Source organism: Caloenas nicobarica, chromosome 33, assembly GCF_036013445.1.
Source record: "Caloenas nicobarica isolate bCalNic1 chromosome 33, bCalNic1.hap1, whole genome shotgun sequence".
NCBI lineage: Eukaryota > Metazoa > Chordata > Aves > Columbiformes > Columbidae > Caloenas > Caloenas nicobarica.
The window spans coordinates 731,156-757,018 of NC_088277.1; the positions used below are offsets into that span (position 1 = coordinate 731,156).

Genomic DNA, 25,863 nt, shown 5'->3' on the forward strand with positions numbered 1-25,863 from the left:
GAAACCCTGCGGGATGTGTTTGCCACCACGAGCGAGTGATGAATTTATTGAAGCATCTTAATTCTGAATTTTTAACACTAAAGTGCTGCCCGAGGGGCTCTAGCCAAACCACTTACCCTCAGCCCATCGCAACACTCGGGGAACCGCATTTCTGTTTAAAAAGCCCATAAAATCCTTAAACCAACCCCAAATTTCCCCCGAGGAAACACTTTGTTTTGGGGAAAATCGCTTTTTCCCTGCAGCAGCTGCACGGAGGTGCTGCCCGGCGTCCCAGGGGGTGCGAGCTAAAATGGGGAGTGCTTGTTTTTGGGGTTCCCCGCAGCGCCGCGAGGCGCCGACGTGTCAAATGTTGGACTCGAGCGAGATCCTCTTGTGCGTGACGTGCTCCAGATGAGCTTTTTCCGACGTGTCCAGCTCGATGTTGTACTTGGCCAAGATTTTGAGGATGGGGCGAAGCTTCAGCCACCACTGCTCCTTGGGGAGGCGGTGCCTGGGTGGAAAAAGCGCCGCGTCGCTTGGGGCATCAACCCCGGCCTGGGTTGGTTTATTTTGGGGTGCTGGGGGGAAAGGGGGACACCTACTCGAAATCTGTCTGCTCCTTGAGCTCGGCGAGGGGCTGGAAGATGAGGCTGCGCTTGCGCATGCCCAGCAGACAGGCCGAGTCGGCCGTGTTGGCGAAGATCCGACCTGCCAGGGGAGGCCGGGGGGAACAAGCTCAATGCTTTTGGGCCCCCCAGGAGGGGAAAGTACCCCCCAAAATCTGCAGGGGGGCCCTTTGCGTTGGTAGGAGGGGAGAGCACCCCCCAAAATCTCTTTGTGTTGAGATACTGGAGCAGCATGCGCCTTGTGGGTGGTTGTTTTTAGAGATTTTTCCCCCCACGTGGATGTGGGGAGGGGTTGGGGGGCTCTGTGAATTTGGGAACAAGGCAAGGACCCCCCCAGCCCCACCGGTGCAGCACCCACCATGCCGGGAACACTCCTTGATCTTCCCGGTGATCCAGGCCACCGCCTTGGCGCCCATCTTGGTGCCAAAATTCCTGTCAAAGGGAGTTGGGGTGCCGCCCTGCGCCCGAAAAAACACCGAGTGAGCGGAGGAGGGAGGTTAACCCCCTGTGGGGGGGTCTCCCCCTTCCCTGGGGGGGCCTGTACCTGCTGCATGTGCCCCAGCACGTTTTTGCGGCAGTCGAAGATGCCCTTGCCCTCCTCCGAGTAGAGGTTGTAGATGAAGTCAGTGGTGTAGTTCTCGTTGCACCGCTCGTTCCTGCGCCGGGGGTTGAATTTGGGCTCACGGGGGGGGTGACACGAGCATGACAGGTCTCAGCGAACCCCCCCCCATCCCGATTTGGGGATGTACCTGAGCACCAGCCCCCTCTTCACCGTCGTCTTCATCTTCTCGGTTAAATGCTCCACGTTGACCTACGCGGAGCACAAAACAAGTGTTGGTGGTGGGAATAAATGCGGCTCCTGCCCCCACCCCAGGGGGAAAACAGGGTGTGGAGGGAACACGGGGTGTTGGGGGATCCCCAAACCTGCAGATCGTGGATGTTGAAATGCTCCTCGTAGATGTAGGCGGCATCGGCGCCGCCCGCCAGCCCCGCCATGGTGGCCAAGTAGCCGCAGAAGCCACCCATGGTCTCAATGATGAAGACGCGGCGCTTGGTCCCGGCCGCCGACTGCTTGATGCGGTCGCAGGTCTGCAGCAGTGGGAGAATCGGGGTGAAAAAAAGGGGGATTTAGGTTAACGGGGAGAAGGGGGTGTGGAGTGGGGAGGGCGGGCGCACCGTGGTGATGGTGTTGAGCGCGGTGTCGGCGCCGATGCTGAAGTCGGAGCCGGGGACGTTGTTGGAGACGGTGGCGGGGATGATGCAGAGCGGGATGCAGAGCTCCTCGAACTTGGCTCTGCCGTCCACCAGCTCCAGGCTGCCTGTGAAGGCCTGGGGGGGGCACCGGGGGGCTGTGGGCATGGGCAGGGTGCGGGCAGCTGCCTGTCCCCCCCCCCTTGCCGCGTCCTCCCCCTTGTGACCTCAAAGCCACCGATGATGATGAGCCCGTGGATGCCGAAGGTGCTGATGTTGCTGCTGATTTCCTCAAAGTATTTCTTGGGCAAAGTCCTGGGGGGGAAAACCTCCATGGCTGAGCCCACCCGGGGTGGGGGGGCTTGTCCTGGGGACCCCCCCTGGAGTGTTCCGTTGGGGTGAAAGCGTCACCTCTTTGTCCCCAGTTTGGATCCTCCCAGCCCCGTCCAGGGGCCGACCCGATCCCAGCCAATCTCTTCTATCTGGGGGGGAGAGCAGCAAGTTGAGGGTGGGGGACACAAGGGTTTTTGGGGTGTGCTGGCCTCACTGTGATTATATCAGAGCAATATTGGGGTGACCCGGTGCCCCCCAGGTTGGGGGGGGTGACAGGATGAACCTGTCACCTCAGCAGGGCCGGGGTGAAAAGGGGATCGATCACCCCCAGACTGGGGGGATCCCCCAACCCTCGCAGGGCCGCAGCTGCTGCTTCTGGGGGCCCGTGCACCTCCTTTTTCCCCCGGGGGGTCTCACCATGCCGCAGGCGAGCCCTTCGAAGCCGTCGTGCACCGCCAGCATCCGGTGGCCGTGGATGAGCCCGATGCGCACGGTGGAGCGCACGGCCGCGTTCATGCCGGCGGCCGGGGCGCCCACGTTGAGCACGGCCAGCGTGTAACCGCTCTGCGGGGGGGAGGAAAGGAGGCTTGGGGGGTTGTGGGGCGCAGGGGGGTCCCCGTCACCCCCTCCCCGCTGCCGTACCTTGGTGGAGGGAGGGCGGATGTGCGCCAGCAGCTTATAGACGTTCCAGTTGTTTTGGAAGCTCCTGCAAAGGGGAGGAAGGTGTGGGGGTCCTGGGGGGGGCCAGAGCAGCCGGCGTCCCACCGGGGATGGGGGGGGACGCTCACCGGCCCCTCAGCTTCAGGGCGTCGTCGAAGCGTCCCTCGTTCATCGCCGTCGTCACGTCTTTGGTCTGCGGGGAGCAAAGATGGGGGTTTGTACCAAGATTGGGGGGTTGAGTTTGGACTGAGATTGCTGGGTTTGCACCGCGCCGGTTGGGTTTGCACCACAACGGTTGGGTTTGCACCGCAACGGTTGGGTTTGCACCGCGCCGGTTGGGTTTGCACCGCGCCGGTTGGGTTTGCACTGAGATTGCTGGGTTTGCACCGCACCGGTTGGGTTTGCACCACAACGGTTGGGTTTGCACCGCGCCGGTTGGGTTTGCACTGAGATTGCTGGGTTTGCACCGCGCCGGTTGGGTTTGCACCGCACCGGTTGGGTTTGCACTGCAACGGTTGGGTTTGCACTGAGATTGCTGGGTTTGCACCGCGCCAGTTGGGTTCGCACCGCAGCGGTTGGGTTTGCACCAGAATAGGGGGGGTTACACCGCACTGGTTGGGTTTACACTGCACCCATTGAGTTTGCACCATGCCGTTCAGGTTTGCACCGCGCCGGTTGGCTTTTCACCGCGCTGGTTGGCTTTGCACCATGCTGGTCGGGTTTGCCCCGCGCCGGTCGGGTTTGCTGCATGCCAGTTGGGTTTGCACCGTCCTGGTTGGGTTTGGCCCGCGCCAGGGCTGCTCCTGGGTGCCGTGCCCCACTCACCACCTGCACGCACTCCATGAGCGGCAGGCGCACTGCCTGGTTCCCCGAGAGGCTGACGACGCACGCGGGTGTCTCCGGGGTCCCCTCCAGCAGCGCCATGACGGCTTCAACCCCCATCCGGCTGCCCTGCGGGGCAGGAACGGGGACAGTGACGGCGATGTCACCCCCCCAGGCCCCTCTCGGCGGGGCGGGGACGGGAGGGCACCCCCTACCAGGATGCGGTCGAAGGCGGAGGGCGTCCCGCCGCGCTGGACGTGGCCCAGGATGGTGACACGTGTGTCATATCCCAACCGCTTCACCACCAGCTGCAAGACAGGGACGCGCCTGAGTCCCCCACGGCGGGGACAGCAAAGGGACAGGGACAGAACCGGGGCTCCCCCCCTCCCCGCTCACGGTTTTGATGTCCTCAGAGGTGATGGCTTTGCCGTGTCTGTCGATGGCGCCCTCGGCCACGATGATGATGTTCAGCCTCGAGCCGCCCAGGCGGGTCTAGGGGGGGCACCGGGAGGTGACAATGGGGATGGGGACGGGGACAAAGCGCCCGCCGGAGCCTGTCCTACCTCCGTCAGCCGCCGGCACAGATGATCCTCCCAGTTGTCCTCGGGGGGGGACTCGGGGATGAAAACCCAGTCGGCGCCACAAGCCAAGGCGGTGATGAGCGCCAGGTAGCTGGAAATGGGTGAAAAAGAGGCTGTTTCAGGGTTTTTTTCCCCATTTCTTCATCGGGAGCCGCATCCAGGCGGTGCCGCGGGGACGTACCCGCAGTGCCGCCCCATCACTTCCAGCACGAACGTCCGCTGGTGGCTGCGGGAGACACGAGTGTCACCCACGACGAGCCCAACCGGGGACCGGGGGACACCCGAGTCCCCGCCCTGAGTGGCGCGGGGGCGTCCCCGTCACCTCTGCGCCGTGGTGGTGATGGCGTCCACGATCTCCATGATGCGGTGCAGCGCCGAGTCGGTGCCGATGGTCATGTCGGTGCCGCAGAAGTCGTTGTCGATGGAACCCACCATCCCCACGATGTTCAGGTGACTTGACTTCTTCGCCTCCTCTGCCGTGATCCCCCCTGCCGCGCGGTGACACCCCCTTGCTTTTGTGTGTGTGTCCCCCCCCCCCCCCAAAAACCACCCCCTGGGGGGGCCAAGGACCAGCACAAACCTCCGGTGTGGGGAAAAAATGCCAATTTTCGCATCCAACCCTCCTTTTTGTGTACTGCCCCCTGACTTTGGTACAGACACTGTGGTTTTGGCACAAACACCTGATTTGGCTGCAGCCCCCTCTGATTTTGCCACAACCCCGATTTTGATGTAACCCCCCCCGATTTTGATGCAACCCCCCCGATTTTGGTACAAACCCCCTGATTTTACCACAACCTCTCATGATTCTGATGCAAACCCCCTGATTTTGCCACAACCCCCCTGATTTTTGTACGACCCCCCAATTTTGCCACAACCCCCCCTTATTTTTGTAAAAACTCCCTTGATTTTGCCACAAACCCTCTGATTTTGCCACAACTCCCCCTTGATTTTGCCACAGACCCTCCTGATTTTCATACAACCCCCTGATTTTTGCACGATCTCCCCTTGATTTCATTACAACCTCCCTGGTTTTGATACAGACACCTGTGATTTTGCCACAAACCCCCTGATTTTGCCACAAACCCCCTGATTTTGCCACAAACCCCCTGATTTTGCCCCAGCCCCTCTTTTTTCTTCTCCCGTGGCTGGAATCGGGGGTGTCGCGCGGGGGGGGCCGCGCACGTACCCACTTTAAGCAGCTCGCCCAGGAGGCTGCTCCACTCGGCGCGGAAGGTGTCGGCACCGGTGAGGCTCCCGTCGCCGCCGATCACGCACAGGTTGGTGATGCCGCGTTTCACCAGGTTGCGGGCGGCTTTCAGGCGCCCCTCCCGCGTCCGGAAATCCTGGCAGCGCGCGCTGCCGATCACCGTTCCCCCCTGCGGGACCCCCACGTCGCTGCCGGGTCCCCATTGCGCCCCGTGTCCCTCTGGCCATCCCTTCCCCCTCCACCCAGCGCCCCGTGTCCGTCTGTCCGTCCCTGCCCCCCCATCCCGGCTCCGGTTTCGGGTTATTTTCAGGCTTGACCCCGGCGCCGGGGGGGTTGGGTTACACCAAATGTGTCCCCCCCCCGGTGACACCCCACGGGTGGCCGCGCTCACCAGCTGCAGCATCATGGACACGCTCTCCCATGTGGCCTCCTTGATGTTGTCCCCTCCGTCCACCAGCCCCTGGTAGCCCTGGAGTGGGGGGGGGACACAAACCAGGCGTTGGGGGGGTTGGGGAAATGGGGGTAGTGGGGAATTTGGGGTGTTTGGGGGGGGTCGGCACCCACCTCGTGCACAAAATAGACCTTGGCGCCGGTGTAGATGCCGACACGCACCACGGCGCGCACGGCCGCGTTCATGCCTGGGGAGGAGGGGCCGTCACCTCGGGGACCCCCCCCACCCTGGGGACCCCCCAGAATCCATCACCCCCCCCCCAGCGCCCGCTCGCCCCCCCCTCCCAGTTCCCCCCTCCTGGTCCCGCAGCTGCCGGGTTATTTTTGCCCCGGTGACATTTACTGGTGGCCGCGTGACACCGGGTGACAAGTGGGGGGGTGCGGGGGTTGAGCAGAGACCCCCATGGGCTGGGTGACCCCCCCCACACCCCCAAAAAAAAGGGCTCCCCCCATCACTCTGGGACCACAACACACTTTGGGCTGAATCCCTGCAGTTTTGGGCAACCCCAACGCTTTTTCCGTGCACTGCCGTCCCTTTAACCGCCCCCCCCAATTTTGTCACCCAGGTTCCCCCCCCCTGCACCCCAAATGTCCCCTTAACTCTGCCCCACGTCATTGTCACCCCCCAAGGTCACCCCCAAACCTGCAGCCTGGAGAAAACCCCCCCAGCACCTCAGCCACCAAAGTCCCGTTTTCAGCCGGTTTCTCCCCAAAACAGCACTCGCCCTGCAGCTCCGCCCCGGGATTTGGGGTGACGGGGTGTCCCTTACCCTGGGCGTCCCCCCCCGAGGTGAGGACGGCGATGGCTTTGCCGGCGCCCATGTTCTCGGTGTGGCCGTGTCCCACCGGCGGCTGCGCCATCTTCTTGGCTGGAAAAAGAGCAAAATTGGGCAAAAACCAACCAAGCGAGGGGCGGGAGGGCGGCGAGGTCGCCCCGGCGCCCGTGACAGCGCAGAGTGACACCCCCCCCCCGGCCGGCCCTAAATGGGGCCCCCAGGGGGAGGGACAGGGTGTCCCCTCCCCAGTACCGGGGGCGTGGGGGACACGGGGCTGCGGGGGCCACTTTGGGCTCCTTACTGGTGCCAGTCTGTTCTTATACCGGTCCCAGTCTGTGTTACTGGTCCCAGTCTGTGTTACTGCTCCCAGTGTCTGTCCCTGGTCCCAGTGTCTGTCCCTGGTCCCAGTGTCTGTCCCTGGTCCCAGTCTGTCTGTCCCTGGCCCCGGTGTCTGTCCCTGGTCCCAGTCTGTCTGTCCCTGGCCCCAGTCTGTCTGTCCTGGTCCCAGTCTGTCTGTCCCTGGTCCTGGTGTCTGTCCCTGGCCCCAGTGTCTGTCCCTGGTCCCCGTCTGTCTGTCCCTGGTCCCGGTGTCTGTCCCTGGCCCCAGTCCGTCTGTCCCTGGCCCCAATGTCTGTCCCTGGTCCCAGTGTCTGTCCCTGGCCCCAGTCTGTCTGTCCCTGGCCCCAATGTCTGTCCCTGGTCCCAGTCTGTCTGTCCTGGCCCCAGTCTGTCTGTCCCTGGTCCCAGTCTGTCTGTCCCTGGCCCCAGTCTGTCTGTCCCTGGCCCCAATGTCTGTCCCTGGTCCCAGTGTCTGTCCCTGGCCCCAGTCTGTCTGTCCCTGGCCCCAATGTCTGTCCCTGGTCCCAGTCTGTCTGTCCTGGCCCCAGTCTGTCTGTCCCTGGTCCCAGTCTGTCTGTCCCTGGCCCCAGTGTCTGTCCCTGGTCCCAGTCTGTCTGTCCTGGTCCCAGTCTGTCTGTCCCTGGCCCCAGTGTCTGTCCCTGGCCCCAATGTCTGTCCCTGGCCCCAATGTCTGTCCCTGGTCCCAGTCTGTCTGTCCCTGGCCCCGGTGTCTGTCCCTGGCCCCGGTGTCTGTCCCTGGTCCCAGTCTGTCTGTCCCTGGCCCCAGTCTGTCTGTCCCTGGCCCCAGTCTGTCTGTCCCTGGCCCCGGTGTCTGTCCCTGGCCCCGGTGTCTGTCCCTGGTCCCCGTCTGTCTGTCCCTGGCCCCGGTGTCCGTCACTGACCTGCGGGTCCCCGCGCCGGGTGCGGGAGGCAGCTGAGCAGCAGCAGCAGCAGCGCCAGGGACAGCGCGGCCGGGAGGAGGAGCCGCGACAGCTCGGGGGGCACCTCGGGGACCATCGGGATCTATTGGCTGGGACGGGATCTGCTGGGGCGGGATGGGCTGGCACGGGATCTGTGGGCTGGGACGGGATCGGCTGGGGCAGGATCAGTTGTCGTGGGATCTCCTGGCTGTAATGGGATCGGCTGTAACGGGATCGGGCGTAATGGGATCAGGTGTAATGGGATCTGTTGGCTGTAACGGGATGGGCTGTGATGGCATCAGCAGTAATGGGATCAACCAGCGCTAACAGGATCAATCAGCTGTAATGGGATTGATCAGCTGTAACAGGATTGGCTGTAATGGGATCAGCTGTAAAGGGATCAATCAGCCGCAATGGGATCAATTGGCTGTAATGGGATCAATCGGCTGTAACAGGATTGGCTGTAATGGGATCAGCTGTAATGGGATCAATCAGCTGTAATGGGATCAATCGGCTGTAATGGGATCAGCTGTAACAGGATTGGCTGTAATGGGATCAGCTGTAAAGGGATCAACCAGCGCTAACAGGATCAATCAGCTGTAATGGGATTGATCAACTGTAACAGGATTGGCTGTAATGGGATCAGCTATAAAGGGATCAATCGGCTGTAATGGGATCAATCAGCTGTAATGGGATCAGCTGTAAAGGGATCAATCAGTTCTAAAGGGATCAATCGGTTCTAATGGGATCAATCAGCTGTAATGGGATCAATCGGCTGTAACGGGATCAGCTGTAAGAGGATCGATTGGCTCTAATGGGATCGATCAGCTGTAACAGGGTCTGTGGGCTGCGGTGGGATCAGCTGCCCCACGGGGTGGCCGTGCCCCACAGGGGACACCCCACAGTGCCCCAGTGTCCCCGCCATGGGGCGTCACGGCCCCCCCGGTTCCCCCCTCCGTGGCCGTTCCCCCCCGGGGCCGCCGCGCCGCCAGGGGGCGCCCGCCTCTCCCCGCCACCCTCCCGCCGCGCATGCGCCCCTCTCTCTCTCGGGCGCCACTTCCGGCGGCGGCGCTCCCGCCCGCCGCCGACTTCCGCTTCCGTCCGCCTCGTTGCCGGCAGCCGCTCACCGGGGCCCGGGAAAAGGCGCGCGCGGCCTCGGGACGCTTCCGCTTCCGGTAGGGCCGGCCCGGAGCGGCCCGGGGGGCGGCGGGTGCGCCCGATCCTGGGCCCGGGCCCGTCCCGCCGGGCGGGGACACCGGGCGGACACCGGGCCCCGCGTCCCCCTCACCGTCTCCATTTCCAGAAGCAGAACCGGAGCCTCCCCGCCGCTCTGGGGCTCCCGGGGCCGCTTCTCCCGCCGGGGTCGCCGCGGAGCCCATGAGGATGGAGCCCCGGGCCGCTCCCGGCGCCGCCTTCACGGCCTTTCCGCGGGCCGGGCTGCGGGAGCCGCGGGGGCCCCCGGAGCGGGAGGTGAGAGCGGCGGCGCCGGGGCCTCCGCGCGAAGAGCGGGAACCGGGGGGTCCGGGGGGGAACTGGGGAACCAGGGGGAACCGGGGAGGAAACTGGGGAACCAGGGGGAACCGGGGGGCCGGGGAGGAAACTGGGGAACCAGGGGGAACCGGGGGGGAACTGGGGAACCGGGGGGCCGGGCTGTGCGCCCCGGGAACGAGCAGCGGGACCGGAGGAAACGGCCTCGAGTTGCACCAGGGGAGGCTGAAAATTTGGGGTGATTTCTTCCCCAAAGGGCATTGCCCAGGCTGCCCAGGGCGGTGCTGGAGTCGCCATCCTGGGGGGGTTTAAAAAGTGTTTGGATGAGGTTCAGGGCCACGGGTTAGTGCTGGAGTTGGGTTATGGTTGGACTCGATGATCCTGAGGGTCTCTGCCAACCGAAACGATTCTGTGATTCTATGAAATTGAGGTGATGCTGGGGAAACTGGGGTGATGCTGGGGAAACTGGGGCGAAACTGGTGTAGAAGAGGAAACAGCCTCAAGTTGCGCCGGGGGAGGCTGAGGGTGGAAATTTGGGGTGATTTCTTCCCCAAAGGGCATTGCCCAGGCTGCCCAGGGCGGTGCTGGAGTCGCCATCCCTGGGGGGGTTGGACAGACGCCGTTCGTGTCCCAGCAAGTCGCTGATAATTAGAATTTTTTCCGTATAACGAGATGAAATCAGCGTTCGGGTTTTTCTGGCCGGGTCACAAGCGCGCGGGCTGGGAGGGGACGGGAGTGACGCTGCGGCTGCGTCATCCGACCAGCACCTGCGCGTCGTTTCCCCAGTCTGCCCAGTAACCGCTAATTAACGCCGCTGGGATTGGGGTGGAGCTCCAGCGCGTCGCGTCCTCCCCGTCGTTTTATCCCCCCTGGGGTTTACGATCGAATTCTGCTGATTTCTAACAAATAATTGTGATTTTTTTTCTTTTTCCACGCAGTTTTTACCCAACAAGATCAGCGCTTTCGCTTGCCCCGCTGGAAACGCCTCCTGTGCCCTCAACTATAGCCCTGGTAACGCGGCGCTTTCTGCCCCAGAATGGCATTTTTGGGGCTGTTTCCTCCCCAAATCAGCCTGGGGAGGGAAATGTGGCTTTTTATTGATAATTCCTGTGTTTTTTCCCTGCAGAAATCCCCGGTCCCGAGAGCTACCGGGAGCCGCGCGGCTCCGGCTGCGGCACCAACGGGCACTGGAGGGTGTCGGTGCCCCCGCCGGGCTCCGTCCCGCAGAAGCCGCGGCTGAGCCGAAGCTCTTACCTCGACGGCCGCAAAACCCCCGGGTGCGTCCGGCCCCCTCCCCACGTGGGTTTTACCCCACGAACCCCTGGGAGCGAATTCGGGGGGAAAACCCATCGCGTGGGTCGAGGTCAATTGGGTCTGGAGGTGTCTTTTGGGGTTTATGAACCACTTTTTGGCAAAGGAGCCGCCTCAAAGGCGCAAGCGATGGTTTGGGGAGGGCGCGGGGGTGTAATGCGTCATACTGGGAGGAGAACAGAAGCTCGTTACGCCGCTGGGAAATTAGGGAGAAATCAGACGTCGTTTTGTAATAAAAACGTGCGGGAGAAGTTTTGCAGCTGGTGCGAACTCCCGTTGCTTCAGACCTTTCCAGACTTGCTCAAATCTTTATTCTGCCCGGAAATGTTTGTTTGAAATTAATCTTCTCCGTTTGCAATGGGAGAAAGGCCGAATCACCCCGTGGATTTTTGTTGCCGGGCTGTTGCGTGGGGAGCGTGGAGGCGAGGGAGGGCGGCCGCTGCTCTCTGTACGCTAAAGAGAAGTCGAGAGCGGCGTTTTGGGCTGTTCCGCGGGGTTTTTTGGGCTCCTTGGCCTCAGCAGTGCCGCCTGCTGGCACCTGGCGTCAGCCTTCGCCTTTGAAACAGCTCTTAAAACGCAAATAAACCACTAATTTCTGCTCGGAGTGGGGCACTCTGCTTCTCGGCTGCATTTGGGGATGGAGCAGAATGGGGTTACGGACTAAAACAAGTGCAGAATCGAATAAAAGATGGTGTGTTTTTTTTTTTTTCCTTTTTCGCAGCGGGACGTCCAACAGTTTTGTAGGGAAGTCGAACCACCACTGCCACACGTCGGCTTTTCCCATCAAACCGGCCCCCAGCCCGTCCTGGAGCCGCCGCAGCCCCAAGAAAACCCCCCGGCGCTTCGTCAGCACGGCCGAGGAGGTGAAACCGCCCGGAAACCCTGGGCCGGGCGCCGTTTGCCCAGGAAATCGCGGTTTGGGCACCTTGAACTGACTTTTGAGCTGGATTCGCTCCTCGTGCCGGGCGGGAACTGGCTTCAGCTCTGCCCATGCTCAGACTTAAGCTCGGCTTAAGGGGGCTTGAACTCTTTAAGCCCTCTAGACATCCTTCCGCCAACAAAATCTCCGTTTCCGCCACCAAAATACCTGTTTCCCCACGTATCTTCTCACTGCCACGGTGTTTTTTGTTGAAATTGTGTTGATTTAGATGTTTCTGGTTGTTTCCCTGCAGACCGTTCGAGAGGAAGAGCGAGAGATCTACCGGCAGCTGCTCCAGATGGTCACAGGGAAACAATTCTCCACGTCCAAACCCTCCTCGCTCTTCCCCTTCCACCTGTGAGTCCGGAAAACGCTCTTTCCCCGCTGGCGCTGCCGCGTGAATCCACCGGGAACTTAATTTCCTTTTATTTCTAGATCCCGGTGTTCAAATTCCAGCAAAACCGTCATGAAGGAAACTCCGGGCAAGGACTCGAAACCGTTTGATGCTGCTGGTGCGTCGGCCGCCGGTGTCCTCGGGGCGCGGGAGCCGCCGGCGCACAAACCCTCGCTCTATTCCGCACCCACTTACGCCTCCAGCATTTTCCAGTCCGGCAGCTCCACGGCCCAGCAGCAGCAAGAGAATCTCCCAGCGCCAAACACGCAATCCGAAGGTAAAAAAAAAACCAAACCCCGAACAAATGAAAACCAGCCCAAAAGCAGACCCGAAAACCTCCAGTCAAATTAAGTCTACGCGGCGAAGCCGCTTTTTCCCTCCGCGCTCTCTATTTGGGCACCTGCGGCAGCCGCGGAAGCGATTTGTAATTGTGACTGTAGTGACGTTCTGTCATTTTTTCCTCTTTTTAGGGTCGGACTCTGTCATTTTGCTCAAGGTCAAGGATTCCAGAACCCCAGCGCCAAGGTGAGAGGCTGGAAATGGCACCGGGGGTGACACGAGCGTTTTAAATTCTGTGAAAAGGAGAGAAACTCTTTCTTGAGACGCCAGCAGATCCATCCATAGCTCCTACTGTCGCTCCAGCAACAAGAACATCCTCAAATAACACTTAAAAATCACTTTTTAGGCAATTACTTTTAACGCTTCCACTTGTCCTCTCTCCCCTTTTCCAGCCTCCCGTTCTTCCAGGCAGAGCTATGGATCAAAGAACTGTAAGTACACGGAGGTGTTTTTGCTGATGTTTTTTTTCCTGTGTGGAAATAAACGGCCGGTTTGGTCACGTCAACTCCACTTTTTCAGGACCAGCGTCTACGACTCGCGCGCCCGGGAGAGGTGGCGGCAGATCGAGGAGCAGAAGGCACTGGCCTTGCAGCTGCAGAGCCAGGTAACGGCATCTGCCGGGCGAAACGCCGAACCCCGCCGCCAATTCGGGACGGAAAAACCACAGAAATCGACTCTTTTGAGGGTCTGGTGTCTTCGTTGCTTCCCCGTCCCTTGGCGGGGCTCTTGGCGGCGTCCCGGGCGGGACGACCGTCCCCATCTGTGTCCCGTTCTGGAACGATTGTCCCCAGAGAGGTGACGCCCTCTGTTTCTCCTCCAGCGGCTGCAGGAACAGGAGCACTCGGTGCAGGATCTGGTGGATTTAAACCTCCGCGTGCCCCTGGAGAAGGAAATCCCCGTCACCGTCGTCCCGGAGGAGAAAGAGGACGCGAAATCGGCCGACGGCGAAGAGGAATTCCCCGAAATCACCGAGGTGAGTTTACGTGGGTCGCGCGGACGCAAGCAGACACTCGCCTGCGTAAAAAAAATCTAAATTTTAATGTGATTTCCAGAGATCTGAGCAGATCCCGGCTCCTTTTTGCCGTGCGCGCTTTGTAGCGGGTTGATATTTGAGGAGCAGAGGATAAAGCTGGGTTTAAACCCAGTTCTAACGCTGTGTCCTTCCCGCAGGAAATGGAGAAGGAAATAAAGAGCGTGTTCCGCGGCGGGAACCAGGACGAGGTGCTGAGTGAAGCGTTTCGCCTGACGATCACTCGGAAAGACATCCAGACCCTCAACAACCTCAACTGGCTCAACGACGAGGTGAGGAGCTGCTGCCGGGGGACGTCGGTCGGTTAAAGTAGATTAAAGCGAACAGAAGAGGCGGGCGCGGGCCGCGCGTCGCGCTCCGGAGCCGCTGATCTGCGGAGAAAGCCCCGTGTGAACCGGGAATTTGAAAAAATAACAACGTTGGGACTGGCTGTGGGCACCATTGGGGCAAGAAAAGGGTTAATCTTAAATATAAAAGACCGAATTCCTAAATCTTTCTCGATTCTTCAAGCTTTTAGGGCTGTTGAGCTACTGGAAACCCCACCCAGGGCAGGTTTTTTTATCTAATTAAACACCTTTTTTACATAATTTTGCACGGGGGCAAAGCACCTTACGCAGAAGCATCAACACTCTCACGCTCCCGGATGTATTTTCCCCCCTCCAGATAATTAATTTCTACATGAACCTGCTGATGGAGCGGAGCAAAGAGAAGGGTTTGCCGGCGGTTCACGCCTTCAACACGTTCTTCTTCACCAAGCTGAAGACGGCTGGGTACCAGGCGGTGAAACGCTGGACCAAAAAGGTGGATATTTTCTCGGTGGATCTGCTGCTGGTGCCCATTCACCTGGGTGTGCACTGGTGCCTGGCGGTGAGTGTTCGCACGGAGCTGGAGCTGCTCAGCCTCGGCACCCACCTGCCCTTACAAAAATATTTAGCCTACAATCTCAAATTCAGCCCAGAATTGAAAATTCCGCCGCCCTTGAGCGCCATGCGCTCGGGTGTTTGTGCGCGGCAGGTGGGGAGATTCGCCTTTGTGGCTAAAATCGAAACCTAGAGCGAGTAAAAAGAACTTTTCGGGGTGTTTTTAAAGAAACAAGAGGTGCCGCGCGGGTCGCTTTGGCTCGTTCTCCGGAGAACGATCTGATTTCCACGTTCCCACAAACTCGCCTTTAGAGACGTCGCCTCGGGAGAGATTTTGAGGGCAGATAGGGCAGTTTTGTGCCTCTTGCCGCTGATCGATTCCTTTATTTCCGTCCTCCCCTCCGGCGCTGGCACCGCGTGGTTTTTCAGAGCTGTGGAAATGGGACACGGGGCCCCAAATAAAAACCCACCCGGGGGACTCGTGTCCTTAATTCCACGCACGTCAGGTGGAGCAGGGCTGCTGTAAATCCTCCCGTGGCTGGAACAATCGGGATAACGGCGCTCTTGTGTTTTACCCCCTTTAGAGACTGGGTTCAATAAATAACAGAGAGATTTGGTGGTTAACGCAGCGACAAGGGGGGAATTTTTGGGGAGGGTTTTCTGAGGCCCCCAAAATCCTCCTCTGCTGTGAAACGGCCCAAACCCCTTCCCGGCGTCGCGTGATGAACCGAACTCTGTTTGCAGGTCGTAGACTTCAGGAAAAAAACCATCACCTACTACGACTCCATGGGCGGGATCAACAGCGAGGCCTGCAGGATTCTGTTGTGAGTAACGGTTCTTTGAGTCGCTTAAAGCAAAAATAAACCCAGCGGCCTCTTGTCTCGCCCCGGGAGCCACGGCCCGTCCGCGGGGACGGTCCCTTTCGCGGGGGATTTCGAGGAAGCTCCTGGTTTTTGCGTTTCTTTGCGGTTTCTGGCCGCTCTGCCCGTGTCCGTGACGCCTCGTCCCAGGGATCCGTCACCGCGGCCGCCGTTCCCGGCTCCCCGACCCGTCCCGTTGAGGATGTCGGGTGTTTTCAGACCCAGCCCGTTAAGTTCATCGGGTTTTACCCATCTCAGAGTCTTCCAGGCGTCGTTTTTAGGAGGAAAACAGCTTTTTGGACCCTGAGGCGCAGGGATCCTCCTGTTCTCCCGAAGAAACGGCGCCTCCCGGTCCCTCCTGGCGCCGGGAGCTCCTCAATTTTTGGGGGTTCCGGAGAGCGCGATGCTGCTCCTGGATGGAGCTTTGGGGGGGTCTCTTTGTACCGCGTCCAGCCGCGTCACACGCCGCGCTCCAAACCGCGCCAGAATCCTTCAAACGGCGCGGATTTGGAGTTCAGAGAAACGGGCGGCAAACCCACAACCGCTTTCGCCTATTCTGAACCTGCTGCGGAGCGGAGAGCGACAAAAACGAGCTACGTTCTGAGCAGGTGTGAAAAAACACAAAAAACCCCCCCAGAAAACAACCCCCAAACCCTCTTGTCCACATCCCTGGTCACGTAGGGCTGCCGGGCCTGATAAAAATGGGATTTGCGGTGCGATTTACGCGGCTCGGCCGTCGGCTCCGCTTCTCTTTGCGGGGAACCCAATCCCCGGATTTCAAACGCCGTTCCCGGTCCGTCTGTTCCGTGGTTCGCGCGCACCCGCCTCGTTTTAATAACTCAAAAAAGAGCCGTTGCCCTTTTCTGCGCGGTTTCGCGGTGTTGATTTAAAGGAAAGGAAGTATAAAATCCCCGGGGCGGCGTCTCGTGCCTCGGCCCCGGGCGCCAGCGCGTTCCTTTCAGCCTGAATTTCTTGGATTCCGAGGAAAAAGGCACAAATATTTGGTGAAGCGGAACACGTGGGAAGCGCGAGGGGCAGCCGGGACTCCCGCCCGGGATTCCTTTAGGGGCCCGGGCTGAGGAAATGTCCCCAAACTGGTGACGGCGAACGTCAGAGGACACAAAAAGGTGTTTTGGCCGCGCAGGGTGAAGCGGTAGAGCCGCGATTTGAGGTCGTTGCCGCCCCGGACGTAATTGTTTTCCCTCTGTTTCCTTTTAGGAGGCTTTTTTGGTTGAATGCAGTGGGAGGATCACACCGGGAAGAAGGGACGGAAGGTCCTATTCATGGTTAGTGACCCTTTCATGCTTTCAATCTTTAGAGCTTCCTAAAGGCGGCGTTACCGAGAGGGAAACTGAGGCACGGGGAAGGCAGCGGATCAGGCAGGAGGGCGCAGGGGTCGCGGATTTTCGTGGCGCGGTGTCTCCCGTGCTTTATTTTCGCTCACGCGAGACCCGGAGCGGATTTTAAGAAATTTCTCTCCGTTTTTGTGGGGTTTCTCCTTGGGAAACGCGGCGCTCGGCGTCTCGGCTCTGCTGGAAAGGGTCGTTTTTTTGGAGCGGGCACAAACCGAGCTGTTCAAATGAGCGAAGCGTTGGGGTGGAAACGCTCCCCGCGCCGGGCCCTTCGCTTCGGGGCTCCCCCGCGTCCCCGCTCGGGTTCGTGTGCGTGCAAGCGGCAAAAATCCATCTCGGAGCTGTAGGGAACGGAGCCGAAAAGCCCGCGGTGCGGTCGGGGTCCGGTCTGGTGTGCAATGACGCTTAAAAATTCTCCGTCGAGCTTCTTCCCCTTGAAGTTCTGACAAAGCTCGTCATTCCAGCTCTGCCTCCTGAGGTTCCCTCGGGATTTGAAGTCGAGGAATTTGCTTCCAGGCTCCTACAAGGTGGTTCGGGCCGTTGCCCTCCCAATCGCTTTATTCCATTTCAACCACTTTAATTTCACCCGTTTCTTCCCCCTCGGATCTTTGTGCCCACATGGGGACGTTTCTCGTCCCAGTTCCTCATGTTTTGCATCTTTCTTCACCCTCAGAGCTTCACTCCCCGTCTCTAACGCGCGCTGCTGCTCTTTTTATCACCGAGAATTCAAGCGGCTTCTGCAGAAGCTGCAATTGCCAGGATCATTTTTTTATTGTGATTGAAACGACGCCATCTGATTAATTAACGTCTTCACGGCGTCGATATAATTAACATCTTCACGGCGGTGCAGATATTCCGCTCTGCTCCCTGTGTTCTGAACCTGCTGGACTCCCCACCAGGAGTTTCTTCTCCACCCGACAGGTTTTTCTTTGCAGACGGGACACGGAGACGTCCCACGTTCGCTAAAAAGGGGCTTTTAACGTGAGATTCACCCCCCGCCGGCCCCGGCTTGTCCGAACCGTGGCCGACTCGAAGCAGCCAAGCGGAGCAGCAGATTCCCTGGAGAGATTAATGAACCTGGGCGAAAACGCTTGTCTGGACGTGCCCGGGTGCCGGGGGCCGCCGGCGGGGAGGATTCCTGACCGGAGGCACCGACACCCACCGAAAACCCGTTTCTGGTGATTTTCAGGGACACGGTCGCTCGGGCGGCGCCGGATCCGCGTTCAGGGCCTGCGGTGGTTCCGCCGCCACCGCAGGTTCTCAGTTCAGCCGAGGGACTTTTCACCCCAGGAGAGTTTTCTTTGCCTGATTTTAAAGTTACGATGGATGCAAGTTCCCCAGGGCAGCAAGTTCCACGCTCCGTCTTTTGGATTCGTCTTCGCCTCCGTTTCCCCGCTGTGTTTTGGCGTTTCTGAACAAGATGCACTTGGGCCGAGTCGCCGCGATCGGATTTCCCGACGGTGACACCTGTCGCAGCGCTGGGGCCAAACCGCCGTCTAATCCCCCACCTTTTATTTCCAAACCTTTTTATCGCGGCCCCGACGCCGAGGAGGCTCCTGGGGCCGTTTTGAGCGGACGCCGACCGCGTAGGTGACGGTTCCTGCCCGTCTTCCCGGTCGAGATGCGCAGAGGGCGTCTGCAAAGCCGAACGTCACCGCAGCCAACAGAGAGGAGCCTCTTTGGGGTCATTCAGAACGTTTTAGGGTCATTAAGAACGTTTTGGGTCCATCACCCCGTCCCCTTGGGCTCCTCTCCCCGCCTTCCCGCGCTCCTTTCTGCGCTTCCCGGCGACGCGAACAGTCCGAGGTTTCCAAACCCGCGCGGGGGAACGCGCGGCAGGTTTTGGGCACGGGCCGGCTGGGCTTTCTGAGCTTTTTGAAGGAGGCATTAAAACAAAAAAGCCGCTTTTCTGTTCTCGCGGCGGCGGCATCGAGGAACGGTGCCGGTTTTGCGGTGGGTTTGTCCCCCCGGCCCCACCGCGGCTGCTCCGTCTCCCTCTTCGACTCAATCCCTGTACAACCACTTTGTGATGGGGCTTTCTGCCCCTCCCTCCCCAAAATTTGGGCCTCATTTGAGGAAACCGGGGTCGTTTGCCCTCGGTCGCCTCTTGTCGAACGCACTTGCCGTCTGTTTTCTGCGAAGAAATAAAAGCGAGAGCAGAAGGAAACCCTGGGAGAGGAGCCCCGGGAGAACAGGAGAGGAGCCTCGTGGGGTTTTTGACACTTTACACACAGGGCGATTGTCCCCAAGCTGCTGTTAAGGTTGTGACAAATTTGCTCCTAATCAGGCGCTAATTAAGACCCTCAAACGACCCGAGCTGGGCTCCTGGGCTCCCCTCGGCTCCGTTCACAGGAGCTTTTCCCCTTTTCCCCGCCGTGAGTCGCTCCCCGATGAATCAGGTTTGTTCTCGCTGGTTTATTTGTGGTTTTGACTCTGCTCGGCAGCTCATTATTTTTGGATGAGCTCTGCAGTTCTGCTGGGCCCGTTTTTTCCTGCCTCGACGGCCGGGTCTGTAGAGCCCTTTTCAAAACGCCCGACATGGAGGCGAAAAACATTGGCCTTGCATTTCGCATTAATTGTGCAAACACGGCAGAGGACACTTTAGGTAACGGCCGCGCGGCGCCCTGGCCGCTTTCCCCGGCCTCTCAGTGAGATTCGTTCTTTTTCCTCCAGGCAATACCTAAAACAGGAGAGTCTGGACAAGAGGAGGAAGGAGTTGGACACCAACGGGTGGTCGCTGCTGAGCAAGAAGAGCCAGGTGGGTTTGGGGAATCGTTTCTCCCGCTCCTTGGTTCGTTCTTGGCCCCGACGCGGTTTTTCTGGTGGGTTTTCCCGACGGACACGTTCTCGGGGGTGAACGGATCCCAGGTTCTCGGTGCTGGGCGGTTTTTAATGTTCCCAACCAGCCCTGCGTGGACATGGGGAGACTTTGGTGAGCGGGGACGTCCCTGTGCCGTCCCCATCCCTGCTGCCCGCCCGCTGGGCTTCACCCTGGGACCGGTTCTGGGCTCCCCAGTTTGAGAGGGACGAGGAATTACTGGGGAGGGTGTGCGGGGGGGACATGAAGATGCTGAGGGGTCTGGAGCATCAGGAAAGGCTGGAGAAGAGAAGCCCAGAGGGACCTTATTGATGGGATAAATGGACAGAACGAGAGGAAACAGCCTCAAGTTGCGCCAGGGGAGGCTGAGGGTGGAAATTTGGGGCGATTTCTTCCCCAATGGGCTGTGGGGCATTGACCAGGCTGCCCAGGGCAGTGCTGGAGTCGCCATCCCTGGAGGGTTGAACAGACGAGGTTCTTGGGGACATTTTAGCACCAGCGTTGGGTGAACGGTTGGATCGGTGACCCCGAGGGGCTTTTCCACCCAGACCGATGCTGTGATTTGGCGTCCGGAGGTTCCTGCAGCGCCCCCCGCCCCGGCCGTGACGTTTGTTCCGTGTCCCCTTGCAGGAGATCCCGCAGCAGATGAACGGCAGCGACTGCGGGATGTTCGCCTGCAAATACGCCGACTGCATCACCAAAGACAAGCCCATCAACTTCACCCAGGTGACCATTTGGGGCAGATTCCGATTCTTCCAAACGCCTTTTTCTTCTTTTTTTCTGGGGGTTTAAAGTGCCCGTGGGGGTCGTGTGGTTTTACACTCTGCAAAACTCCTCCTCCAAAGCCACCTTGTTGTTCTGTTGGACCCAAATCCACGGACGCGTCGCCGGTGCCGCTCATCGTGGCGACGAAATTGGGACGTCGTAGCCCGAACCCCAGGGGGTTTCAGTGTTATTTAACATTGTCTCTCTGTGGAATGTCCCACGTGTTAATACTTTACTTCCAATTATTAGAGAATATCGCCAGAGCTGCGTTATTACCCCACTCTCATCCGCTGTCGCGTTTTCGATAATCAGAAAGTAAATTTTTGCCTGAGAAGCGGGAATTTCCCCCCAGGAAAGACGGAAAAGCTGCGCCCGGGAGAGCGGCAGCGAAATTCCCGTTGACGTACGTTGAAATTCCTCTTTTCTCTCTCCCCCCGCAGCAACACATGCCATATTTCCGCAAGCGCATGGCCTGGGAGATCCTGCACCGCAAGCTGCTCTGATGCCGCCGCAGCCGCTTCCCCGACAGATTTGTTTGTTTGTTTGTTTGTTTTTGCCTCAAAAGTGCCCAAATTTGTCCCGCGGACCCGCCCGGGGCTTCGTCACCAACACCACAAACGAGCCCCGATCGTTCTGTCCATAAAACACCGTTCACGGACCAACGCGCGACACGTTCACAAGCACACTCGCCTTCTTGGTTTGGGGGGTTTTTGTCTTTTTTTGTACATCGAGACCTATTTTTACAAGCGGCTCGAGGTGCTGAGACTCGCGGGGGCGGCTTTGGCCGTCGGAACTTTTTCTGCTTTTTGCCGCGAGCGCTGAGTGGAGGGCGGGTGGTTTTGGGGCAACGATTTTGGGGGTTCAGCACTTAGACGGCTCCGGATGCTCCGCGGCCACGTGAGCAAAACCCCGTTTGTGGGGAGAACGTTCTCGCAGAGGAACATTTTGCTGCGTCCTCCGCTCGTTTTCTTCACTTTGTCCCCAAAACCAGCGTTTTCCCTCAGTTCCGGGGGCGCCGGCCGGAGCTGCCCGATCCCCGCAAGTCGCTTTTTTTTGTTAAACGCCGCTTTTAGAGCCTCGCTTTTCTCCGCGAGGATTCGCTCTCCCGGTTCTTTTCGCATCAACCGTTTACGGGAATTCAGGTACAAACCCTTCGAGTTGAACCCGTGCACCGTTCAAGCGTTTTTGTAAATATTTCCGAGCCTTTTTTTTTTTTTTTTTCCAGAATGGCGAAGAACAAAGTCTGTGTGTGCGTTGGGGGGTTCTTCGTTAATTTGGGGTTTTTTTGCCGCCTCGCTCTCCTCCCCGATGTTTTTGCACAGCTTTCGCCGGGGGGTTGAACCCGACACGCAGCCGCAGGTTTGGGCGAAGTCACCGGGACGAGCCGCGTCCCCCCCACCAAGCAAAATATTCAGAAGCGCTTAAACCCTCCCAAAACGATGGTGGTTTTTTTTTTTCTTGAGGATGTTCTGATGCTTCTGGACATTTCACCCGCTCGCGCCAGCGCTTTCAACTGTTTTAATTTATTCTCGAGCGCGACGCGGGAGGAAGCGGCGAGTGTTGGACGGAGCCTCTTTCTGCTGTACAGAACCTTTTTAAGTCAAACTACGGAATGAAAGAACGTCCACTTTTGTATTTTTGTCTCCAGAGAGGGAGGGATATTTTATACAGTTTTCTCTACCTGTAGTTTTGTACAAAATTTCTCCCTTTTCGCCCCTCGTTCGTGCTCCTCGTAGGCTGGTTTGTCCCCTTCACCCTCCGTGTGTTTTATACCGAGTTCATTTATTACCTTTTTCTATCTTCTACTGCAAATAAAGATCTGAATGAAAAAACAAATAACGCCTCTTTGTGCAGGGTGAGATTTGCGGTTAAATCCAACATCCGCCAGCCGTTATCACCGTATCAAGCAGCCCTCGCTCGGGAAAGGGTATTTTTGCAAAATTCACCTTCTGATTAAAATAAATGGTGCTCGGGCGCTACAAACCCCGGGTGTTTCAGCCCGACTTGATGGAGGAAGGAGCCGGAGCTGGCGTTTAAAGGCCTTTACGGGGCATTATCGCCTTGGATTTGGGGCTGGGGGATCCCGTCTCCATAAGCGGCTTTAGGGCTTCGCGGTCCCGTCGCACCCGGTTCGGGGCTGAAAGGAGCCGCTTACGGCCAAAAATCAACACGGGGCCTCGTTTTCCTTGGCTCCCCAGGGAGAAAACGGTCCCGTCAAAGGCGACTTGTGCCCAGGGAGCCCGAGAGGCTCCCGCCCCCTCTGCGGCCACCAAAAATGCATTCAGCATTTATCCTCCCTGCCTTATTAATAGAATAAATCACATCGCCCAGCACGCCCGCTCCTCGGGGCTGGGGATTTTCAGGTCATATTGACTTTCTTTCCCGTATCCTTATTCCTAGACATGAGCACGAGGTTTTTTTCCTTTTTCTCGGCCGCCGTTTCCAAACGCGCCGGTTCTGAGCGTCTCTCGCATTCCTCACAAACACACACGTGGCTTCTGCAAATACCCGGCGCTGCCTCAATGCCCCATTCAGCCGCTCGGGCTGCGCCTCGAAGTCGGAATTAACCCACCCGACTAACGAGCTTTTGCCTCCGGGAGCCCTTAGAGCACAATTTGCGGCCGTTTTACCCCGAGGAAGGGGGTTTGCCAGGGGGTTTTTCGCAAAATCTTACGGGTTTTGGGGTGGATTCTGCCGGTGCTTCTCCGGGGAGTTGGGAGCGACGCTCGCTGATCTGCTGCCGCAGGGTTTTTTGCTGAAAAACAATCAGGTTTTGGTTATTTTCTCCGGCAGGTGAGGTGCTCCCTTCTGCTCCGGTGACCCTTCTGTCCCGGGGACCCTTGTCCATCTGTCCGTCCCTCCCACCCCAGGAATCCCTCTGGCTTCCCAAAAGGAGGGGAAAAGAAGAGGTTTATCTGCTGAAAATTCCCAATTGTGCCTTTTTCCCAGCCTGGCCCCGCTGGTTTCCGCAGCCGGTTCTGGCTTCACCTCCAATATTGACCTGGACCAGGCGGATCCAAACCGGGAGCGAAGGACCCGGCGCTCGGTGCCGAGCGAGGATGGGCCGGGAGCTGCTCCTGCTCCCTTGGGCCGCTGCTTTCTGGCCTAATCCCGGCCTAATCGAACCTAATCCCGGCCTAATAATCGAACCTAATCCTGGCCTTTGCGAGCGGAGGAGCTTCTCCCATGGAAGACGGGGCCTCAAGCCGCGGGTTCCCAGCCGGGCGCTGGTGGCGACGGGTGAAATCTGCTCGTGTTCCTGAGGCGTCCAACCAAACACCGAGCGCTGGCTGCTCCGGTTTTGGGGTCTGCAGAGGTTTTGGGGTCTGTGGAACCCCCCAAATCCCTCGAGCAAAAGGCAGGACCTGGACGAGAGGCTGTGACAGCACGAGCTCGATGTCACCGCGGTCCCCGAGGGACGGGGACAAGCGTCCCCACCCCCGGGGGCTCCTCATCCCAAACCCACCGAACAAACCGCGTGTCCCCCGCCGGGCGCAGGAGGGGACGTGGTGACAAGTGTCATCGCTGCATCTCCCGCCCCCTGAATCCATCGCGGCTGCTGGGGAAAGAAATGAAAAATAATTTTTAACAAAGCAGTTCGGGGACAAAAAAAAACCACGGCCCTTTGTGGGCCCCAAAACTGGGGTTACTCACCCCAAAACTGAGATCGGACACCCCAAAGCTGGGGTTACTCACCCCAAAAACTGAGATCAGACACCCCAAAAACTGGGATCAGACACCCTGAAACTGGGATCAGACACCCCAAAACTGGGGTTACTCACCCCAAAACTGAGATCGGACACCCCAAAACTGGGGTTACTCACCCCAAAATTGGGATCAGACACCCTGAAACTGGGATCAGACACCCCAAAACTGGGGTTACTCACCCCAAAACTGAGATCGGACACCCCAAAACTGGGGTTACTCACCCCAAAATTGGGATCAGACACCCTGAAACTGGGATCAGACACCCCAAAACTGGGGTTACTCACCCCAAAACTGGGATCAGACACCCTCAAAATGTCCGGGGAGGCGTTTCCATCTGAGCTCCGGGTGGTTTTTTGGGGCGCTCAAGGACGGGGTGGGGGGGGACTCAGCTTTGGGTTCAATTCTTGGCATTTAGGGACCCGGTGGGGGGTTAATCCCAACGTCCCGCTTGTCCCCAAATCTTTCATTTCTTGGGGCGCTGGGCTCATTTCAGGGGAAGATTTGGGGACCCCCCCCCCCATCCCCAGCAGCCTGGGACCCCCAAATCCCCCCCCCACAGCTCAGAGGACCCAATTGTGACTCAGTTTCCCCTCTCGCCCCCCCAAACCAACATCACGGGGGGGACGGTCCCTCTCGATGTCACCGCGTGTCCCCCCCCGTGTCCCCAAAGTCGTGGGGAGGGGGGGGCCACACACTCCACAACACTCCTGATGGTAATTTCTCCTAACGACCCCCCCGGGGTCCCCCCCCACCTGCTAATCCCTCATTATCCTCGTGCCCCCGCTGCTTTTTTTTCCGCTCCCTTTCCAAAAAAATTAAAATTAATAAAAAATAATTAACCCCACCTCCCCGCCCCCCCCCCCCAAAAAAAAAAAAGCCACCCCGGCCCATCCGCCCCAGCCCGGTCTCCATTCAAACCACGGGACCCTCGAGCCGGAAAAAAAAAAAAAATTAAAAAAAAAATCAGAAAAAAAAAAAATTTTAAAAAGTGGCTTTTAGGGTTGGATTTTTTTTTTTTCCTGATTTTTTTTTTTTTTTCTCTTTTTTTTTTTCCGGCGCTGGGGACACAAGAGGCGCTTTGTGAGGCCCTGGCTCCCGGCCACCCCAAACACGGCGGTTCTGGGGGGGACGCGGCACCAAAAGATGCTCAAACCGCCCCCCCCCGGCCCCAGCCCCTCGGCTCAGGGTGGGGAAAAAGGGGGTGAAACCCCCCTCAGAACGGGCGGTGGGTTCGGGGGGGGGTCCCTGATATGGGAAAATGGCCCTGACTGGATTCGGGGTCACGTTTGGGGTGTGGGGTGGAAAATGTGGGATTTGGGGTGAATAATTTGGGATTTGGGGTGAATAATTTTGGGATTTGGGGGGAATAATTTGGGATTTGGGGCAAATAATTTTGGGACTTGGGGTGAATAATTTGGGGTGAATAATTTTGGGATTTGGGGTGAATAATTTGGGGCGAATAATTTTGGGATTCAGGGGGAATAATTTGGGATTTGGGGCAAATAATTTTGGGACTTAGGGTGAATAATTTGGGGTGAATAATTTTGGGATTTGGGGTGAATAATTTGGGGCGAATAATTTGGGGATTCAGGGGGAATAATTTGGGATTTGGGGCAAATAATTTTGGGACTTGGGGTGAATAATTTGGGGTGAATAATTTTGGGATTCGGGGTGAATAATTTGGGATTTGGGGCGAATAATTTGGGATTCGAGGTGGGTGATTTGGAATTTTGAGGGGATAATTTGGGTCTGGGTTGGCTAATTTGGGGGTGAACGATTTGGGGGTTTAGTGTGGACAACTTGGGATGCGGGGGTGGATAATTTGGAGTTTCGGGTGGATAATTTGGGATTTTGGGTGGGTATTTTGGGATTTCGGAGGGTCGGGCCCCCCGGGTGGGAGATAACGGGGCCGGAATCGCGGTTTCTATTCCTGGCGGTTTATTTAACCTCGTGCGGGCGGCCGGGGGTATTTTTAGCTCCCAAAACACCCGCTGTCCCCCCCCCCGGACAGAACCTGCCCCCCCATCAGTTGGGTTCTGCTTCTGGGGACCCTGAACCCCCATATTTTGGTGGGGTTTGCCTTTATTTTGCTTGTTTTTAGGGCGCTTGGCCTCAGTGTCAGGGGACAAGTGGTG

General features: G+C 58.5%; 2 protein-coding genes across 2 annotated transcripts; one reads left to right on the top strand and one right to left on the bottom strand.

Annotated features, from left to right (window-relative positions):
• Positions 1-14: 14 nt before the first annotated feature.
• PFKM (phosphofructokinase, muscle) lies at positions 15-7,965 on the bottom strand. The gene is made up of 23 exons (XM_065654508.1): positions 7,867-7,965; positions 6,620-6,718; positions 5,964-6,037; positions 5,791-5,868; positions 5,379-5,568; positions 4,515-4,680; positions 4,374-4,418; positions 4,175-4,283; positions 4,008-4,103; positions 3,827-3,919; positions 3,615-3,740; positions 2,918-2,982; positions 2,772-2,835; positions 2,547-2,693; positions 2,208-2,278; positions 2,024-2,111; positions 1,782-1,934; positions 1,530-1,694; positions 1,355-1,416; positions 1,150-1,261; positions 964-1,063; positions 582-687; positions 15-490 (listed from the first exon to the last, which is right to left on the bottom strand). Exons 2-23 carry the CDS (start codon positions 6,708-6,710, stop codon positions 343-345), a joined length of 2,349 nt encoding a protein of 782 aa, XP_065510580.1. The 5' UTR covers positions 6,711-6,718; positions 7,867-7,965; the 3' UTR covers positions 15-342.
• Positions 7,966-8,994: 1,029 nt separating this feature from the next.
• On the top strand, positions 8,995-21,859 carry SENP1 (SUMO specific peptidase 1). The gene is made up of 17 exons (XM_065654496.1): positions 8,995-9,059; positions 9,188-9,354; positions 10,311-10,383; positions 10,499-10,649; positions 11,405-11,546; positions 11,856-11,959; positions 12,038-12,273; positions 12,467-12,521; positions 12,728-12,766; positions 12,855-12,939; positions 13,156-13,308; positions 13,506-13,637; positions 14,029-14,232; positions 14,970-15,049; positions 19,111-19,195; positions 19,886-19,981; positions 20,461-21,859. The coding sequence occupies exons 2-17, from the start codon at positions 9,262-9,264 to the stop codon at positions 20,521-20,523; spliced, it is 1,791 nt and encodes a 596-aa protein (XP_065510568.1). The 5' UTR covers positions 8,995-9,059; positions 9,188-9,261; the 3' UTR covers positions 20,524-21,859.
• The last annotated feature ends 4,004 nt before the right edge of the window (positions 21,860-25,863 follow it).

Excerpts from the sequence above, each read along its gene's own strand:
- PFKM (XM_065654508.1), bottom strand. The coding sequence starts at position 6,710 with ATGGCGCAGCCGCCGGTGGGACACGGCCACACCGAGAACATGGGCGCC. Across the intron at positions 6,038-6,619 it reads CTCGGGGGGGGACGCCCAGG|GCATGAACGCGGCCGTGCGC; the intron begins GTAAGGGACACC and ends CCTCCTCCCCAG. Across the intron at positions 1,935-2,023 it reads TCATCATCGGTGGCTTTGAG|GCCTTCACAGGCAGCCTGGA; the intron begins GTCACAAGGGGG and ends TGCCCCCCCCAG.
- SENP1 (XM_065654496.1), top strand. The coding sequence starts at position 9,262 with ATGAGGATGGAGCCCCGGGCCGCTCCCGGCGCCGCCTTCACGGCCTTT. Across the intron at positions 11,547-11,855 it reads TCGTCAGCACGGCCGAGGAG|ACCGTTCGAGAGGAAGAGCG; the intron begins GTGAAACCGCCC and ends GTTTCCCTGCAG. Across the intron at positions 15,050-19,110 it reads GAGGCCTGCAGGATTCTGTT|GCAATACCTAAAACAGGAGA; the intron begins GTGAGTAACGGT and ends TTTTTCCTCCAG.